At 36.3% G+C, this 20649-nt stretch overlaps 1 protein-coding gene across 2 annotated transcripts; it reads right to left on the bottom strand.

Moving 5' to 3' along the window:
• Nucleotides 1-7940: 7940 nt before the first annotated feature.
• On the bottom strand, nt 7941-20302 carry LOC147812092 (protein lethal(2)essential for life-like). 2 transcript variants are annotated; one of them, XM_087160405.1, is made up of 2 exons: nt 20127-20302; nt 7941-8212 (listed from the first exon to the last, which is right to left on the bottom strand). In XM_087160405.1, exons 1-2 carry the CDS (start codon nt 20234-20236, stop codon nt 7990-7992), a joined length of 333 nt encoding a protein of 110 aa, XP_087016531.1. In that variant the 5' UTR covers nt 20237-20302; the 3' UTR covers nt 7941-7989. The 2 variants fall into 2 exon arrangements, with proteins under 2 accessions (XP_087016531.1, XP_087016532.1); XM_087160406.1 differs by lacking the exon at nt 7941-8212 and adding an exon at nt 18561-18804.
• Nucleotides 20303-20649: the final 347 nt, after the last annotated feature.

The following is a 20649-nucleotide window of genomic DNA, read 5'->3' as shown; positions in this document are numbered from 1 at the left end:
AGCTGAGAATGAATTCGAGCACTTTACGGTAGAACAGATTAACGAAAACCGATTAACTCACCCTCGGCCTCTACACAGGCTGCGATTAAAGTGATCACCCACCCACTTACTGACCACAGACAGTGATGCTTGACTTCGGTGTTCCACCCGGGAGCTTGGTCTTTACGATCAGTCCTGTGTGGGACTTTTCCTTATCGAAAGAGTTTTGAAAAACATGGAATTTGAGCTGACGAATAAGATTAAAAATAAGCAAAAAAAAAAAAAAAAAAAAGGGTTTCTTTACCTGCCTTCTGAATCTTTTTTATTATTTTTTTAAACATCTTTTTCAATACTTTCGACATTGGAGAGTGAATAAATTTCGTTCTGCATATAAAAACAAGTATCTTTCTTTGTTAAAGATGCGAATAATGTATATAATGGTAGAAAAAGGTCCCCAAAGCTCCGGGTTCTGACGAAAACTTTAAAAATCGTAACTCCTTTTAATATTAAGCTATAATGTTCCAACTCGGATGGAAAGTAGGGCTCCATGGCCCGAACACCCATGCTGAAGTAAATTTTTATAGAGCAATTAGGGAGTCTCACAGTGGGCAAAAAACCTTCACAAAGGTCTGACCGGGAGAGGGTTCATTAGGCTACATACCCGTTCGAACAAAGAGTATAGCGTAGCGTAGTTGGTAGGGCGTAACGACAGAACGTCCACAGTGCTGGATGGACCGGGTTCGAAACCCGGCAACGGACAATTTTAAAATGTTTTTATTTCTTTTTTTAGTTTTGTTTATTTTAAATTATATTACCTTTTTAATGTGTTTCTCAATGTTTCAAAAGGTTCTATATGTAATTTATTTTTCCTTCGGGAAAGAGCGACTAATGCATAAAAAAATTTTAAAAAAAAGGATAATCTTTTTTATTATTTTTTTAAACATCTTTTTCAATACTTTCGACATTGGAGAGTGAATAAATTTCGTTCTGCATATAAAAACAAGTATCTTTCTTTGTTAAAGTTGCGAATAATGTATATAATGGTAAAAAAAGGTCCCCAAAGCACCAGGTTCTGACGAAAACTTTAAAAATCGTAACTCCTTTTAATATTAAGCTATAATGTTCCAACTCGGATGGAAAGTAGGGCTCCATGGCCCGAACACCCAGGCTAAAGTAAATATTTATAGAGCAATTAGGGAGTCTCACAGTGGGCGAAAAACCTTCACAAAGGTCTGACCGGGAGAGGGTTCATTAGGCTACATACCCGTTCGAACAAAGAGTATAGCGTAGCGTAGTTAGTAGGGCGTAACGGCAGAGCGTCCACAGTGCTGGATGGACCGGGTTCGAATCCCGGCAGCGGACAATTTTAAAATGTTTCTATTTATTTTTTCAGTTTTGTTTATTTGAAATTATATTATTTTTTTAATGTGTTTCTCGATGTTTCAAAGGGTTCTAAATGTAATTTATTTTTCCTTCGGGAAAGAGCGACTAATGCATAAAAAAAAATTTAAAAAAAGGATAATTTTTTTTATTATTTTTTGTAAGCATCTTTTTCAATACTTTCGACATTGGAGAGTGAATAAATTTCGTTCTGCATATAAAAACAAGTATCTTTCTTTGTTAAAGATGCGAATAATGTATATAATGGTAGAAAAAGGTCCCCAAAGCACAGGGATCTGACGAAAACTTTAAAAATCGTAACTCCTTTTAATATTAAGCTATAATGTTCCAACTCGGAAGGAAAGTAGGGCTCCATGGCCCGAACACCCAGGCTGAAGTAAATTTTTATAGAGCAATTAGGGAGTCTCACAGTGGGCAAAAAACCTTCACAAAGGTCTGACCGGGAGAGGGTTCATTAGGCTACATACCCGTTCGAACAAAGAGTATAGCGTAGCGTAGTTGGTAGGGCGTAACGGCAGAGCGTCCACAGTGCTGGATGGACCGGATTCGAATCCCGGCAGCGGACAATTTTGGAATGTTTTTATTTATTTTTTAGTTTTGTTTATTTTAAATTATATTACTTTTTTATTGTGTTTCTCGATGTTTCAAAGGGTTCTAAATGTAATTTATTTTTCCTTCGGGAAAGAGCGACTAATGCATAAAAAAAATTTAAAAAAAGGATAATTTTTTTTATTATTTTTTGTAAGCATCTTTTTCAATACTTTCGACATTGGAGAGTGAATAAATTTCGTTCTGCATATAAAAACAAGTATCTTTCTTTGTTAAAGATGCGAATAATGTATATAATGGTAGAAAAATGTCCCCAAAGCACAGGGATCTGACGAAAACTTTAAAAATCGTAACTCCTTTTAATATTAAGCTATAATGTTCCAACTCGGAAGGACAGTAGGGCTCCATGGCCCGAACACCCAGGCTGAAGTAAATTTTTATAGAGCAATTAGGGTGTCTCACAGTGGGCAAAAAACCTTCACAAAGGTCTGACCGGGAGAGGGTTCATTAGGCTACATACCCGTTCGAACAAAGAGTATAGCGTAGCGTAGTTGGTAGGGCGTAACGACAGAACGTCCACAGTGCTGGATGGACCGGATTCGAATCCCGGCAGCGGACAATTTTAGAATGTTTTTATTTATTTTTTAGTTTTGTTTATTTTAAATTATATTACTTTTTTATTGTGTTTCTCGATGTTTCAAAGGGTTTTAAATGTAATTTATTTTTCATTCGCTAAAGAGCGACTAATGCATAAAAAAAATTAAAAAAAAAAGGATAATTTTTTTAATTATTTTTTAAAACATCTTTTTCAATACTTTTGACATTGGAGAGAATAAATTTCGTTCTGCATATAAAAACAAGTATCTTTCTATGTTAAAGATGAGAATAATGTATATAATGGTAAAAAAAGGTCCCCAAAGCACCGGGATCTGACGAAAACTTTAAAAATCGTAACTCCTTTTAATATTAAGCTATAATGTTCCAACTCGGATGGAAAGTAGGGCTCCATGGCCCGAACACCCTGGCTGAAGTAAATTTTTATAGAGCAATTAGGGAGTCTCACAGTGGGCAAAAAACCTTCACAAGGGTCTGACCGGGAGAGGGTTCATTAGGCTACATACCCGTTCGAACAAAGAGTATAGCGTAGCGTAGTTGGTAGGGCGTAACGACAGAACGTCCACAGTGCTGGATGGACCGGGTTCGAATCCCGGCAGCGGACAATTTTGAAATGCTTTTATTTTCTTTTTTAGTTTTGTTTATTTTAAATTATATTACTTTTTTAATGTGTTTCTCGATGTTTGAAAGGGTTCTAAATGTAATTTATTTTTCCTTCGGGAAAGAGCGACTAATGCATAAAAAAATTTTTAAAAAAAAGGATAATTTTTTTTTAAAATTTTTTTAAACATCTTTTTCAATACTTTCCACATTGGAGAGTGAATAAAATTCGCTATACATATAAAAACAAGTATCTTTCTTTGTTAAAGATGCGAATAATGTATATAATAGTAGAAAAAGGTCCCCAAAGCACCGGGACCGGACGAAAACTTTAAAAATCGTAACTCCTTTTAATATTAAGCTATAATGTTCCAACTCGGATGGAAAGTAGGTCTCCATGGCCCGAACACCCAGGCTGAAGTAAATTTTTATAGAGCAATTAGGGAGTCTCACAGTGGGCCATAAACCTTCACAAAGGTCTGATCGGGAGAGGGTTCATTAGGCTACATACCCGTTCGAACAAAGTGTATAGCGTAGCGTAGTTGGTAGGGCGTTACGAGAGAACGTCCACAGTGCGGGGTGGAGCGGGTTCGAATCCCGGCAACGGTTAATTTTAAAATGTTTTTTTTTTTTTTTTTTGTTCTGTTTGTTTCAAAATTATATTATTTTTTTAATGTGTTTCTGGATGTTTCAAAGGGTTCTAAATGTAATTCATTTTTCCTTCGGGAAAGAGTGACTATTGCATAAAAAATTTTTTAAAAAAAGATGATTTTTTTTATTATTTTTTTAAACATCTTTTTCAATACTTTTGACACTGGAGAGTGAATAAAATCGTTCTGCATATAAAAACAAGTATCTTTCTTTGTTAAAGATGCGAATAATGTATATAATGGTAGAAAAAGGTCCCCAAAGCACCGGGTCCGGACGAAAACTTTAAAAATCCTATCTCCTTTTAATATTAAACTATAATGTTCCAACTCGGATGGAAAGGGCTTCATGGCCCAAACTCCCGGACTGAATGAAATTTTTATAGAACAAATTGGGAGTCTCTCAGTGGGTCAAAAACCTTTATAAAAGTCTGACTGTGAGAGGTCTTTTGAAGCGAAACTGTGACAGGCTTGCCGAGCTTAAGCGGTCTGATGATTAAGACAAGGGACTAGAATCTCTGGCCTGAAGGGGAGTGTCGCGGGTTCGAATCCCAGCTGCTGACAGTTTTTCAAAAAATTTTCTTTTGTATATTTTACATTATATTATTTTTTTAATGTATTTTTCGATATTCTTGAGGGTCCTGCATGTAGGAGAAATATTTCTTATTGGGAAAATGGGAAGAAACTGGAAAAATCCAGGAAAATCAACTTATTTTTTATTTGTCGACTCCTTTTTCAATATTTTGGATAGTTACGGCGTTCTATGTGTAAAATCCAGCAACTTTCTTTGTTAAAGAGCCCATAATGGAATTTTTAAAAAATAATAAAAAATGAAATGGCGCGAATAAGGCTCAAATTTCGAGGCCCCTAGCTCCCTTTAATATTAAGCTATAATTTTCAACGTCGGACCCTAAGTAGGGGTCTATGGTCCAAACATGCTGGCAGGAGGAAATTTTTATAGGTGAATTAGGGGGGCTCTGTGGGCCCCTAAATGTCTATTGCGAAGATGAGAGGGAGACGGCTTTTGAAGCGAAACTGTGGAAAGGTTCACGTATCGCCGTGGACTGGATGGTAAAGACACTGGACAAGCAAGTCGCTGCTGGAGCTTTTTTTTTTTATAAAATGACAGTAAATTTGACCCTGTTTTTTTTGTTTGTTTTGACTTGATTTAAGAGTCATTTTATAAGGGGTCGCAAATGTCCAATTTTTTCGGGGACGATATTAAAATACACAATCACAATAGATTTCTAAATTTCCCATTTAACAAAAAAATAATTCTTATGTCTTGTAAATATTTGCCGAAATATTGATTTTTTTTAAAAACCTTTTTGAATTTGAATCGATCACGATTCATAAACTTTTCTTTGTTTGTATTCTCTAATTAGTAAGGGGGACATACACCCCCATGACCGACGTCGTCCATCAATTACTTTATCTAAATTAACCCACTGGAGGTTTTAGCAAATGGGAAAAATTGGAAGAATGTTTCTCTCCTATACACTATTAACCTATCTATTAACATGTAAAAACTGATTTTGCTATGCGAATAAGGGAGCTGTGATGCAGGCCCGTAGCCAGGGGGGGGGGGCGTCGGGACAAATCACCCCCCCCCTCCGAAATTCTGGGCTTCAAACTTTTTAGTCTTTCTTTGAACCTCTCAGTAAAAAGAAAAACAAAAACTGTCGAATCAAACCTTTTCCCAGAACACCACCTTCGCTAGTGCATCATCTTCACTTGACCTTGTAACTCATCTTTTCTTCGGTTAGACTCCCCCTCCCCCGAAATCAATTGTTTTTCAGCATATTAATTTATGCAATTTCCGAATCTAAGCAGATTTCATTGACATCGAAAACCTCATGGGAGAAATGGAAGTATGGGCATCAAAGTGGAACCTGCGTGAACCTCTTAGTAGACCAGATACAGCACTTTCAGCAACGGAAGAATGTGGCAGTATCTTTTTCCCAAACATTAATTGCTTGTTATCAATATTGGCTACGTTGCCAATCACCACATCAACTGCAGAGAAAACTTTTTCTACCCTTAAACGCGTAAAAACAGCAACAAGAAATGCTACTAAAGAAGAATGGCTAACTCAGCTAACTTTATTAAGCATATTTCGGGATATTCCGATTTGTCCTAAAAAAGTAATCGAAATTTTTTCTTCAAATCCCCGTCGCATGTAATTTGTAAACTTTGTTTACGAATTGATTATAATTATTATGTAATATCAATTGAAAAATAATTATTAAGTAATATTTTTTAATTACTAGTTTAACTTTTGCAAGCAACAGAATAAATAATATTTGTTACAATGTTTTTCCCCTACTTCGCATGTCTGAAACTGTCCTTGCTTCTTACCATATCTACCCACCCCCGAAAAAATATCCTGGCTACGGCCTTGCCGTGATGGCTCAGGGGATAGAGCCTTCCGTTCGAATGAGGTGAACTGAGTTCGAATCCCAGCAATGGCAGGTTCATACGAATTCCGCATCCGGCTTGCACAAACCACAGTTCTGCCGTAAAATATCCTCGTTGGTAGACGGATCATGGGTTAGAGTCCCCTTGCCGTCAGGCTAACTATGGGAGGTCTTCCTCACTATGTAACGCAAATGCTGGTTAGTTTCATCAAAAGGTCCTCAACGAATTCAAATTTCTCCTAATACTTGAACCAGGAGTTCCCTAGTCTTCTGCATTGGGCTCAAAATTACAAGGCTACGGAATTGAATATGAGTAGCCGTAAACCCAAAATTAGGTGTGCTGTTCAACGGCGGTTATAATATAATATAATATAATATAATATAATATAATATAATATAATATAATATAATATAATATAATATAATATAATATAATATAATATAATATAATATAATATAATATAATATAATATAATATAATATAATATAATATAATATAGTATAATATAATATAATATAATATAATATAATATAATATAATATAATATAATATAATATAATATAATATAATATAATATAATATAATATAATATAATATAATATAATATAATATAATATAATATAATATAATATAATATAATATGCGGAGAAGGCTACAGGATAAAATACGGATTTTTACGTGCAGTACCGTCACCTCATTGAAAGGTGAAAGCGGTGCACTTCTTTGGAAGGCGAGCGCTCTATCCCCTGAGCCACCATGGCTCTATATTTTTATATTTCATATCCATCGTTAAACAACCAACCCAATTTTGGGTTTACGACTACCGATGTTCAAGTCCGTGGCCTTGTAATTTTGAACCAATCCAGAAGGCAATGAAACTTCTGGATCAGTACCCCCAGATGTATTGATTTGTTATGGGAACATGGAGGACTTTGCGACTCGACAGATTTAGCGTGCATCAGTCACCATTTACTACACGGGGAGTCTTCGGCCGGCGGGGATCGAACCCACGAACTCACGAGCCCACGTGGGCCCAGTGTCCTACCCACCAGGCCTCTAAGATTTTTATATTGTTATATACGAATGTCATATCTCGCCGGGTACCCGCAACCCGTGGAAAAGTAAATACAAATTTTACCAAGTACCCAGAACCGGCCGAGTAACAAACAAAATTTTTGCCATGTACCCAGAAACAGCTGGGTAAGAGTTTCAATTTTCACTGGTACATCTCTTCGGTGAAAATGTACACCGGTACAGTTTCATCATGGCTGTTATTTACATTAAGATTAGGCCTAATTATTTGTATATGACTTTGACAACAGTATAGTTAGGCGTATAGTTGACTATAGTATAGTTATAGTAGTATAGTTATAGTAGTATAGTTAGACGTTGTTAGAATCTACCCGGTTAAATTTCTTAATTTGTGAAAAATATCACCTATTAATGGGCAAATATTATATAGACACATATTATCTAGGGCCACATATTACAGATTATTATATAATGCCTCATATAATTTGGGCTGCATTGGTTATGATATTTGTCTACAAAATACTTCGAAAAAAGTAATTGATTAAAATGGATAAATAGGTCAACTTTTAAATAGATGTAAATATCCTAAACAATAGGTGGATTTTTGTATTTTTAAAAGAAGTTGGAGCCATATTTTCGATTGCTGCAGTTACTATTTTAAATATAATTATTTTCTTTAAATGAAAATAGAGATTTTTACAACACAAAAAGATAACTATTTGTTTAAAAAAATTTTAATCATTTTATTTTAAGACTCTTGATCGCTGTCCTTTTCTGATTCTCCGATTTCTTCAATTTTTTCTTGTGCTCTGTATGGCGCTTTTATTTTTAAGATCCCGTCAGATGTTCTATCCGTCGTCATAGCTTCAAGATCCACAAATGCAGGCAAAAAGTATTTACGAATAAAATGTCGGGAGACGTATTCTTTATCTTCCAAATTCTCCTGATGTTCAGCAGTTATTGTTAAATATCTGTAATGTAATTAAAATTTAACCGTTAATGAGTGAAATCTGGCCTTTCCTAGTATGCCTAACAGACGAAGTATGAAATGATTAATACATTACACATTACCTCTACAGAATTGCTAATGACAGACCGACAAAGAATAAAACTCATCGCCTTCATTTCTGTAGAACTTTTGAAGAATCAGGATATGTACAATGGTGTATGATAAACTAGCAAAGTAATGAAATGATTAATGTTCCACACCCTGTTTACGCGTTCTATAGAATTGCTAATGACAAACTGGCAAAAAATGATACGAATGAAACGCACAATGCTTGCGCTTTCTGTAAAATCTAATTTTTTAACGTTTAAAAAGTTTTTTCCTATGCTACGTTATCTGAGCTCATAAAAAGTGGCGAAAATTGAGAATTATTCGTGGATTTTAATTATTTTCCACTGGATGGAAAAAATCTCGCCACAGTGACAACTTTTAAAAGAGAATTGGATAACTTTTAAAATATTTAAGTCATTCCTGTAAGGTTAGATAACTTTTAACGGCAAAACTGTATATTTTTAAATTACAGCTTGTACGGCACTTAAATTGCTTTTTTTTTAAAAAAAAAAATAATTTTCTGTTATATTTTTTCCCTTGCCGATATAAGTATAGTTCGTCTAAAGTAAGAACTGCCCTAGCCATTCGTCTGCACCCGTGGCGGTGACTATGGTGGCGAGGTAAAACTATATCAAGTAGGGGTGAGGGGTTATTGCTTAGGGGAGGTTTTGGAGAGGTTTGCTTAGGAGAGAGAAGGAATATTTTTCTTCGGTTTACTGTGTTAGGCTTAAGAAGCTACCCTCCCTGAAATGCGCTATTCTTGTTTCCATAACAGCAGACGGCCTCAGATTTTGAGGCAGGGGGAATTCTTACCGCAGACAAACTATAGGTAGGTATTTTATTTACGTCACATTAGAGCTGCAGAATGGCTTATATTTGATAGTCTGAAGAATGATCCAATGACAAGCCAATACAATTTTGATAATCTGTAGAGCAGATGCCCACCCTGCTTTGGTACTCCGACTAGCTGAGAATGAATTCGAGCACTTTACGGTAGAACAGATTAACGAAAACCGATTAACTCACCCTCGGCCTCTACACAGGCTGCGATTAAAGTGATCACCCACCCACTTACTGACCACAGACAGTGATGCTTGACTTCGGTGTTCCACCCGGGAGCTTGGTCTTTACGATCAGTCCTGTGTGGGACTTTTCCTTATCGAAAGAGTTTTGAAAAACATGGAATTTGAGCTGACGAATAAGATTAAAAATAAGCAAAAAAAAAAAAAAAAAAAAGGGTTTCTTTACCTGCCTTCTGAATCTTTTTTATTATTTTTTTAAACATCTTTTTCAATACTTTCGACATTGGAGAGTGAATAAATTTCGTTCTGCATATAAAAACAAGTATCTTTCTTTGTTAAAGATGCGAATAATGTATATAATGGTAGAAAAAGGTCCCCAAAGCTCCGGGTTCTGACGAAAACTTTAAAAATCGTAACTCCTTTTAATATTAAGCTATAATGTTCCAACTCGGATGGAAAGTAGGGCTCCATGGCCCGAACACCCATGCTGAAGTAAATTTTTATAGAGCAATTAGGGAGTCTCACAGTGGGCAAAAAACCTTCACAAAGGTCTGACCGGGAGAGGGTTCATTAGGCTACATACCCGTTCGAACAAAGAGTATAGCGTAGCGTAGTTGGTAGGGCGTAACGACAGAACGTCCACAGTGCTGGATGGACCGGGTTCGAAACCCGGCAACGGACAATTTTAAAATGTTTTTATTTCTTTTTTTAGTTTTGTTTATTTTAAATTATATTACCTTTTTAATGTGTTTCTCAATGTTTCAAAAGGTTCTATATGTAATTTATTTTTCCTTCGGGAAAGAGCGACTAATGCATAAAAAAATTTTAAAAAAAAGGATAATCTTTTTTATTATTTTTTTAAACATCTTTTTCAATACTTTCGACATTGGAGAGTGAATAAATTTCGTTCTGCATATAAAAACAAGTATCTTTCTTTGTTAAAGTTGCGAATAATGTATATAATGGTAAAAAAAGGTCCCCAAAGCACCAGGTTCTGACGAAAACTTTAAAAATCGTAACTCCTTTTAATATTAAGCTATAATGTTCCAACTCGGATGGAAAGTAGGGCTCCATGGCCCGAACACCCAGGCTAAAGTAAATATTTATAGAGCAATTAGGGAGTCTCACAGTGGGCGAAAAACCTTCACAAAGGTCTGACCGGGAGAGGGTTCATTAGGCTACATACCCGTTCGAACAAAGAGTATAGCGTAGCGTAGTTAGTAGGGCGTAACGGCAGAGCGTCCACAGTGCTGGATGGACCGGGTTCGAATCCCGGCAGCGGACAATTTTAAAATGTTTCTATTTATTTTTTCAGTTTTGTTTATTTGAAATTATATTATTTTTTTAATGTGTTTCTCGATGTTTCAAAGGGTTCTAAATGTAATTTATTTTTCCTTCGGGAAAGAGCGACTAATGCATAAAAAAAAATTTAAAAAAAGGATAATTTTTTTTATTATTTTTTGTAAGCATCTTTTTCAATACTTTCGACATTGGAGAGTGAATAAATTTCGTTCTGCATATAAAAACAAGTATCTTTCTTTGTTAAAGATGCGAATAATGTATATAATGGTAGAAAAAGGTCCCCAAAGCACAGGGATCTGACGAAAACTTTAAAAATCGTAACTCCTTTTAATATTAAGCTATAATGTTCCAACTCGGAAGGAAAGTAGGGCTCCATGGCCCGAACACCCAGGCTGAAGTAAATTTTTATAGAGCAATTAGGGAGTCTCACAGTGGGCAAAAAACCTTCACAAAGGTCTGACCGGGAGAGGGTTCATTAGGCTACATACCCGTTCGAACAAAGAGTATAGCGTAGCGTAGTTGGTAGGGCGTAACGGCAGAGCGTCCACAGTGCTGGATGGACCGGATTCGAATCCCGGCAGCGGACAATTTTGGAATGTTTTTATTTATTTTTTAGTTTTGTTTATTTTAAATTATATTACTTTTTTATTGTGTTTCTCGATGTTTCAAAGGGTTCTAAATGTAATTTATTTTTCCTTCGGGAAAGAGCGACTAATGCATAAAAAAAAATTTAAAAAAAGGATAATTTTTTTTATTATTTTTTGTAAGCATCTTTTTCAATACTTTCGACATTGGAGAGTGAATAAATTTCGTTCTGCATATAAAAACAAGTATCTTTCTTTGTTAAAGATGCGAATAATGTATATAATGGTAGAAAAATGTCCCCAAAGCACAGGGATCTGACGAAAACTTTAAAAATCGTAACTCCTTTTAATATTAAGCTATAATGTTCCAACTCGGAAGGACAGTAGGGCTCCATGGCCCGAACACCCAGGCTGAAGTAAATTTTTATAGAGCAATTAGGGTGTCTCACAGTGGGCAAAAAACCTTCACAAAGGTCTGACCGGGAGAGGGTTCATTAGGCTACATACCCGTTCGAACAAAGAGTATAGCGTAGCGTAGTTGGTAGGGCGTAACGACAGAACGTCCACAGTGCTGGATGGACCGGATTCGAATCCCGGCAGCGGACAATTTTAGAATGTTTTTATTTATTTTTTAGTTTTGTTTATTTTAAATTATATTACTTTTTTATTGTGTTTCTCGATGTTTCAAAGGGTTTTAAATGTAATTTATTTTTCATTCGCTAAAGAGCGACTAATGCATAAAAAAAATTAAAAAAAAAAGGATAATTTTTTTAATTATTTTTTAAAACATCTTTTTCAATACTTTTGACATTGGAGAGAATAAATTTCGTTCTGCATATAAAAACAAGTATCTTTCTATGTTAAAGATGAGAATAATGTATATAATGGTAAAAAAAGGTCCCCAAAGCACCGGGATCTGACGAAAACTTTAAAAATCGTAACTCCTTTTAATATTAAGCTATAATGTTCCAACTCGGATGGAAAGTAGGGCTCCATGGCCCGAACACCCTGGCTGAAGTAAATTTTTATAGAGCAATTAGGGAGTCTCACAGTGGGCAAAAAACCTTCACAAGGGTCTGACCGGGAGAGGGTTCATTAGGCTACATACCCGTTCGAACAAAGAGTATAGCGTAGCGTAGTTGGTAGGGCGTAACGACAGAACGTCCACAGTGCTGGATGGACCGGGTTCGAATCCCGGCAGCGGACAATTTTGAAATGCTTTTATTTTCTTTTTTAGTTTTGTTTATTTTAAATTATATTACTTTTTTAATGTGTTTCTCGATGTTTGAAAGGGTTCTAAATGTAATTTATTTTTCCTTCGGGAAAGAGCGACTAATGCATAAAAAAATTTTTAAAAAAAAGGATAATTTTTTTTTAAAATTTTTTTAAACATCTTTTTCAATACTTTCCACATTGGAGAGTGAATAAAATTCGCTATACATATAAAAACAAGTATCTTTCTTTGTTAAAGATGCGAATAATGTATATAATAGTAGAAAAAGGTCCCCAAAGCACCGGGACCGGACGAAAACTTTAAAAATCGTAACTCCTTTTAATATTAAGCTATAATGTTCCAACTCGGATGGAAAGTAGGTCTCCATGGCCCGAACACCCAGGCTGAAGTAAATTTTTATAGAGCAATTAGGGAGTCTCACAGTGGGCCATAAACCTTCACAAAGGTCTGATCGGGAGAGGGTTCATTAGGCTACATACCCGTTCGAACAAAGTGTATAGCGTAGCGTAGTTGGTAGGGCGTTACGAGAGAACGTCCACAGTGCGGGGTGGAGCGGGTTCGAATCCCGGCAACGGTTAATTTTAAAATGTTTTTTTTTTTTTTTTTTGTTCTGTTTGTTTCAAAATTATATTATTTTTTTAATGTGTTTCTGGATGTTTCAAAGGGTTCTAAATGTAATTCATTTTTCCTTCGGGAAAGAGTGACTATTGCATAAAAAATTTTTTAAAAAAAGGATGATTTTTTTTATTATTTTTTTAAACATCTTTTTCAATACTTTTGACACTGGAGAGTGAATAAAATCGTTCTGCATATAAAAACAAGTATCTTTCTTTGTTAAAGATGCGAATAATGTATATAATGGTAGAAAAAGGTCCCCAAAGCACCGGGTCCGGACGAAAACTTTAAAAATCCTATCTCCTTTTAATATTAAACTATAATGTTCCAACTCGGATGGAAAGGGCTTCATGGCCCAAACTCCCGGACTGAATGAAATTTTTATAGAACAAATTGGGAGTCTCTCAGTGGGTCAAAAACCTTTATAAAAGTCTGACTGTGAGAGGTCTTTTGAAGCGAAACTGTGACAGGCTTGCCGAGCTTAAGCGGTCTGATGATTAAGACAAGGGACTAGAATCTCTGGCCTGAAGGGGAGTGTCGCGGGTTCGAATCCCAGCTGCTGACAGTTTTTCAAAAAATTTTCTTTTGTATATTTTACATTATATTATTTTTTTAATGTATTTTTCGATATTCTTGAGGGTCCTGCATGTAGGAGAAATATTTCTTATTGGGAAAATGGGAAGAAACTGGAAAAATCCAGGAAAATCAACTTATTTTTTATTTGTCGACTCCTTTTTCAATATTTTGGATAGTTACGGCGTTCTATGTGTAAAATCCAGCAACTTTCTTTGTTAAAGAGCCCATAATGGAATTTTTAAAAAATAATAAAAAATGAAATGGCGCGAATAAGGCTCAAATTTCGAGGCCCCTAGCTCCCTTTAATATTAAGCTATAATTTTCAACGTCGGACCCTAAGTAGGGGTCTATGGTCCAAACATGCTGGCAGGAGGAAATTTTTATAGGTGAATTAGGGGGGCTCTGTGGGCCCCTAAATGTCTATTGCGAAGATGAGAGGGAGACGGCTTTTGAAGCGAAACTGTGGAAAGGTTCACGTATCGCCGTGGACTGGATGGTAAAGACACTGGACAAGCAAGTCGCTGCTGGAGCTTTTTTTTTTTATAAAATGACAGTAAATTTGACCCTGTTTTTTTTGTTTGTTTTGACTTGATTTAAGAGTCATTTTATAAGGGGTCGCAAATGTCCAATTTTTTCGGGGACGATATTAAAATACACAATCACAATAGATTTCTAAATTTCCCATTTAACAAAAAAATAATTCTTATGTCTTGTAAATATTTGCCGAAATATTGATTTTTTTAAAAACCTTTTTGAATTTGAATCGATCACGATTCATAAACTTTTCTTTGTTTGTATTCTCTAATTAGTAAGGGGGACATACACCCCCATGACCGACGTCGTCCATCAATTACTTTATCTAAATTAACCCACTGGAGGTTTTAGCAAATGGGAAAAATTGGAAGAATGTTTCTCTCCTATACACTATTAATCTATCTATTAACATGGAAAAACTGGTTTTGCTATGCGAATAAGGGAGCTGTGATGCAGGCCCGTAGCCAGGGGTGGGCTACGGGCCTGCATCACAGCTCCAATCCCCCCCCCCCGAAATTCTGGGATTCAAACTTTTTAGTCTTTCTTTGAGCCTCTCAGTAAAAAGAAAAATAAAAACTGTCGAATCAAACCTTTTCCCAGAACACCACCTTCGCTAGTGCATCATCTTCACTTGACCTTGTAACTCATCTTTTCTTCGGTTAGACTCCCCCTCCCCCGAAATCAATTGTTTTTCAGCATATTAATTTATGCAATTTCCGAATCTAAGCAGATTTCATTGACATCGAAAACCTCATGGGAGAAATGGAAGTATGGGCATCAAAGTGGAACCTGCGTGAACCTCTTAGTAGACCAGATACAGCACTTTCAGCAACGGAAGAATGTGGCAGTATCTTTTTCCCAAACATTAATTGCTTGTTATCAATATTGGCTACGTTGCCAATCACCACATCAACTGCAGAGAAAACTTTTTCTACCCTTAAACGCGTAAAAACAGCAACAAGAAATGCTACTAAAGAAGAATGGCTAACTCAGCTAACTTTATTAAGCATATTTCGGGATATTCCGATTTGTCCTAAAAAAGTAATCGAAATTTTTTCTTCAAATCCCCGTCGCATGTAATTTGTAAACTTTGTTTACGAATTGATTATAATTATTATGTAATATCAATTGAAAAATAATTATTAAGTAATATTTTTTAATTACTAGTTTAACTTTTGCAAGCAACAGAATGAACAATATTTGTTACAATGTTTTTCCCCTACTTCGCATGTCTGAAACTGTCCTTGCTTCTTACCATATCTACCCACCCCCGAAAAAATATCCTGGCTACGGCCTTGCCGTGATGGCTCAGGGGATAGAGCCTTCCGTTCGAATGAGGTGAACTGAGTTCGAATCCCAGCAATGGCAGGTTCATACGAATTCCGCATCCGGCTTGCACAAACCACAGTTCTGCCGTAAAATATCCTCGTTGGTAGACGGATCATGGGTTAGAGTCCCCTTGCCGTCAGGCTAACTATGGGAGGTCTTCCTCACTATGTAACGCAAATGCTGGTTAGTTTCATCAAAAGGTCCTCAACGAATTCAAATTTCTCCTAATACTTGAACCAGGAGTTCCCTAGTCTTCTGCATTGGGCTCAAAATTACAAGGCTACGGAATTGAATATGAGTAGCCGTAAACCCAAAATTAGGTGTGCTGTTCAACGGCGGTTATAATATAATATAATATAATATAATATAATATAATATAATATAATATAATATAATATAATATAATATAATATAATATAATATAATATAATATAATATAATATAATATAATATAGTATAATATAATATAATATAATATAATATAATATAATATAATATAATATAATATAATATAATATAATATAATATAATATAATATAATATAATATAATATAATATAATATAATATAATATAATATAATATAATATAATATAATATGCGGAGAAGGCTACAGGATAAAATACGGATTTTTACGTGCAGTACCGTCACCTCATTGAAAGGTGAAAGCGGTGCACTTCTTTGGAAGGCGAGCGCTCTATCCCCTGAGCCACCATGGCTCTATATTTTTATATTTCATATCCATCGTTAAACAACCAACCCAATTTTGGGTTTACGACTACCGATGTTCAAGTCCGTGGCCTTGTAATTTTGAACCAATCCAGAAGGCAATGAAACTTCTGGATCAGTACCCCCAGATGTATTGATTTGTTATGGGAACATGGAGGACTTTGCGACTCGACAGATTTAGCGTGCATCAGTCACCATTTACTACACGGGGAGTCTTCGGCCGGCGGGGATCGAACCCACGAACTCACGAGCCCACGTGGGCCCAGTGTCCTACCCACCAGGCCTCTAAGATTTTTATATTGTTATATACGAATGTTATATCTCGCCGGGTACCCGCAACCCGTGAACCAGTAAATACAAATTTTACCAAGTACCCAGAACCGGCCGAGTAACAAACAAAATTTTTGCCATGTACCCAGAAACAGCTGGGTAAATGTTTCAATTTTCACTGGTACATCTCTTCGGTGAAAATATACACCGGTACAGTTTCATCATGACTGTCATTTACATTAAAATTAGGCCCAATTATTTGTATATAATTTTGACAATAGTATAGTTAGGCGTATAGTTGAATATATTATAGTTATAGTAGTATAGTTAGACGTTGTTAGAATCTAGCTGGTCAAATCTCCTAATTTGTGAAAAATATCACCTATTAATGGCCATATATTATATGGAGAGACACATATTATCTAGGGCCACATATTACAGATTATTATATAAGGCCTAATATAAACTGCTGTTTGTAGAAAATGCAACACCATGAAGGAATCATCAGAATCAAATGAAATTCGCAGCAAATGTCAATTATAGGATATTATGCAAATTAATAAAGTTTCAGAGCCATCGCGCGTGCGTGGCGCGCGCAGCGCCCTCTGAATTGATGCTGAAAGCGTATAAATAAAGTGCTGTAGCGGGACGTTGAAAATAGTCTATGATTATTTGTTAGTGGCAAACGTTTAGTGAGACCTGAGTATGCCTCCACGACGAAAGAATAAGAAATTCAAGCAACTTACGGAGTTTGAACGAGGGAGGATAATCGGCCTTCGAGAAGGAGGATTTTCCTATCGCGCAATAGCAGCTCGTATGCAGCGGAACAGTTCCACAGTGATGCGAGTTTGGAAGCAGTGGACCGACGAGCACCGAACAACTCGAAAAACAGGCACTGGACGACAGAAGGTGACGTCAGAGCGCGATGATCGACACCTGCTCCGCATGGCGGTGAATGATCGCACAGCTTCCTCCAGGCAGCTGGCAGCACATTGGTCTACTGCTACAGGTGTACAATTGTCGGCTTCGTCAATTCGTCGTCGTCTGCTGCGCCGTGGATTGCGTGCAAGGGTGCCATTATACAGGATTCCCCTCACGGCGGATCATCGACGGCTGCGTCGGCAGTGGGCTCTTGAGCACAGAGACTGGCGAGCTGATTGGCACCAAGTTGTCTTTTCAGATGAATCACGCTTCAATTTGTGGACCCATGATGGCCGTGTTCGTGTTAGACGTTATGCCGGTCAACGCTGCCTTCCTGAGTGTATTATTGAACGACATAGTGGTCGAACACCCGGAGTTATGGTCTGGGGTGCGATTTCGTATCATGGACGATCCAATTTGATACGAATTGAGGGTAATCTCAATAGCAACAGATACGTCCGTGAAGTGCTACAGCCCGAAGTCGTTCTTTCCTTCAAGGCATCCCTGGAGCTATCTTTCAGCAGGATAATGCACGCCCACATGTTGCGCGGACTGTTAGAGACTTCTGTTCAGCACAACGCATGCAACTTCTTCCTTGGCCTGCTTATTCGCCGGATATGTCGCCTATTGAGCACGTGTGGGATATGGTTGGTCGGCGTCTCACTCGTGATCCGCGTCCTGCAGTTTCCAAAGACGAACTTTGGTTGCGCATACAAGCGATATGGAATTCTCTTCCTCAAGCAGATATTCAACATCTGTTTGACTCCATGCCACGTCGTATAGCAGCACTTATTGCAGCGCGTGGTGGCTGCACCAAATACTGATTTCGGACGCTTAATTTGTTTCTTTTGTTTTGAAAATTTCATCATTTATTTGTATCAGTACAAGTCGTTTCTGCATTAAATTTCATTTGATTCTGATGATTCTTTCATGGTGTTGCATTTTCTACAAACAGCAGTTTAATTTGGACTGCATTGGTTATGATGTTGGTCTACAAAATACATCGAAAAAAGGAATTGATTAAAATGGACAAATAGGTCAACTTTTAAATAGATGTAAATATCCTAAACAATAAGTGGATTAATTATTTTCTTTAAATGAAACTATAGAGATTTTTACAACACAAAAAGATAACTATTTGTTTAAAAAATTTTTTAATCATTTTATTTTAAGACTCTTGATCGCTGTCCTTTTCTGATTCTCCGATTTCTTCAATTTTTTTCTTGTGCTCTGTATGGCGCTTTTATTTTTAAGATCCCGTCAGATGTTCTATCCGTCGTCATAGCTTCAAGATCCACAAACGCAGGCAAAAAGTATTTACGAATAAAATGTCGGGAGACGTATTCTTTATCTTCCAAATTCTCCTGACTTTCAGCAATAATTGTTAAATATCTGTAATGTAATTAAAATTTAACAGTCATTGAAAGAAATCTGGCATTTCCTAGTATGCCTTACAGACAAAGTATGAAATGATTAATACATTACACATTACCTCTACAGAATTGCTAATGACAGACCGACAAAGAATAAAACTCATCGCCTTCTTTTCTGTAGAACTTTTGAAGAATTAGGATATGTACAATGGTGTATGATAAACTAGCAAAGTAATGAAATGATTAATGTTCCACACCCTGTTTACGCGTTCTATAGAATTGCTTATGACAAACTGGCAAAAAATGATACGAATGAAACGCACAACGCTTACGCTTTCTGTAGAATCTAATTTTTTAACGTTTAAAAAGTTTTTCCTACGCTACGTTATCTGAGCTCATAAAAAGTTGCGAAAATTGAGAATTATTCGTGGATTTTAATTATTTTCCACTGGATGGAAAAAATCTCGCCACAGAGTGACAACTTTTAAAAGAGAATTGGATAACTTTTAAAATATTTAAGTCATTCCTGTACTAAAGGTTAGATAACTTTTAACGGCAAAACTGTATATTTTTAAATTACAGCTTGTACGGCACTTAAATTGCGTTTTTTTAAAAAAAATTATTTTCTATTATATTTTTTCCCTTGGCGATATAAGTATAGTTCGTCTAAAGTAAGAACTGCCCTAGCCATTCGTCTGCACCCGTGGCGGTGACTATGGTAGCGAGGTAAAACTATATCAAGTAGGGGTGTGGGGTTACTGCTTAGGAGAGGTTTTGGCTCAGGTCAGCGAGAGGAAAGGAATATTTTTCTTCGGTTTACTGTGTTAGGCTTAAGAAGCTACCCTCCTTGAAATGCACTATTCTTGTTTCCATAACAGCAGACGGCCTTAGATTTTGAGTCAGGGGGAATTCTTACCGCAGACAAACTATAGGTAGGTATTTTATTTACGTCACGTTAGAGCTGCAGAATGGCTTATATTTGATAGTCTGAAGAATGATCCAATGACAAGCCAATACAATTTTGATAATCTGTAGAGCAGATGCCCACCCTGCTTTGGTACTCCGACTAGCTGAGAATGAATTCGAGCACTTTACGGTAGAACAGATTAACGAAAACCGATTAACTCACCCTCGGCCTCTACACAGGCTGATCAAAGTGATCACGCACCCACTTACTGACCACAGACAGTGATGCTTGACTTCGGTGTCCCACCCGGGAGCTTGGTCTTTACGATCAGTCCTGTGTGGGACTTTTCCTCATCGAAAGAGTTTTGAAAAACATGGAATTTGAGCTGACGAATAAGATTAATAATAAGCCAAAAAAAAAAAAGGTTTCTTTACCTGCCTTCTGAATGGATAGTTACTTCGTTTGGAGCAAAGTTACTCACATCCAGTTCTAAATTAAATTCCTCGGTCTCAGAGTCGCTAATCTTTGGATTTTCGTCCGACATCTAACTAACTAACTGATCAAAGCTATCTAAAAACTTCTCAAAATCTCAGTAAAAATTCAACTTATACTAATACAAGATGTAAAAATATTTCATGAAAATGAAACCAATCGTTGGTCTTCTTTTCATTTCTTGCTTATGCTAGGTTTCTTTCAATAATTCTACCTCTGTCCCAAAGAAAAAAAAAATGGTTTTACACAGTGCAAAGTAAAAATAAAACATGCGCCCTGTAAATGTGCACAAAGACGATATATTATACGAATTATCATGATTCACTTGTTTTTTCCGCGCTTAACCTTTTTTCCAAATTCTAGGGACACATTTAACTTATCCCTGACAATCGCCTAATTCAGTTGACAGTAAAAGAGCTGTATTTTGCTATAGTCAATTTTTTTATAAAACAAAATCAACGTTTA

The sequence above is a fragment of the Parasteatoda tepidariorum genome, chromosome 4, assembly GCF_982258835.1.
Source record: "Parasteatoda tepidariorum strain Cologne lab strain chromosome 4, Ptep-v5.0, whole genome shotgun sequence".
NCBI classification, from domain to species: Eukaryota; Metazoa; Arthropoda; class Arachnida; order Araneae; family Theridiidae; genus Parasteatoda; species Parasteatoda tepidariorum.
This window is presented reverse-complemented; position numbering and strand designations above follow the sequence as displayed.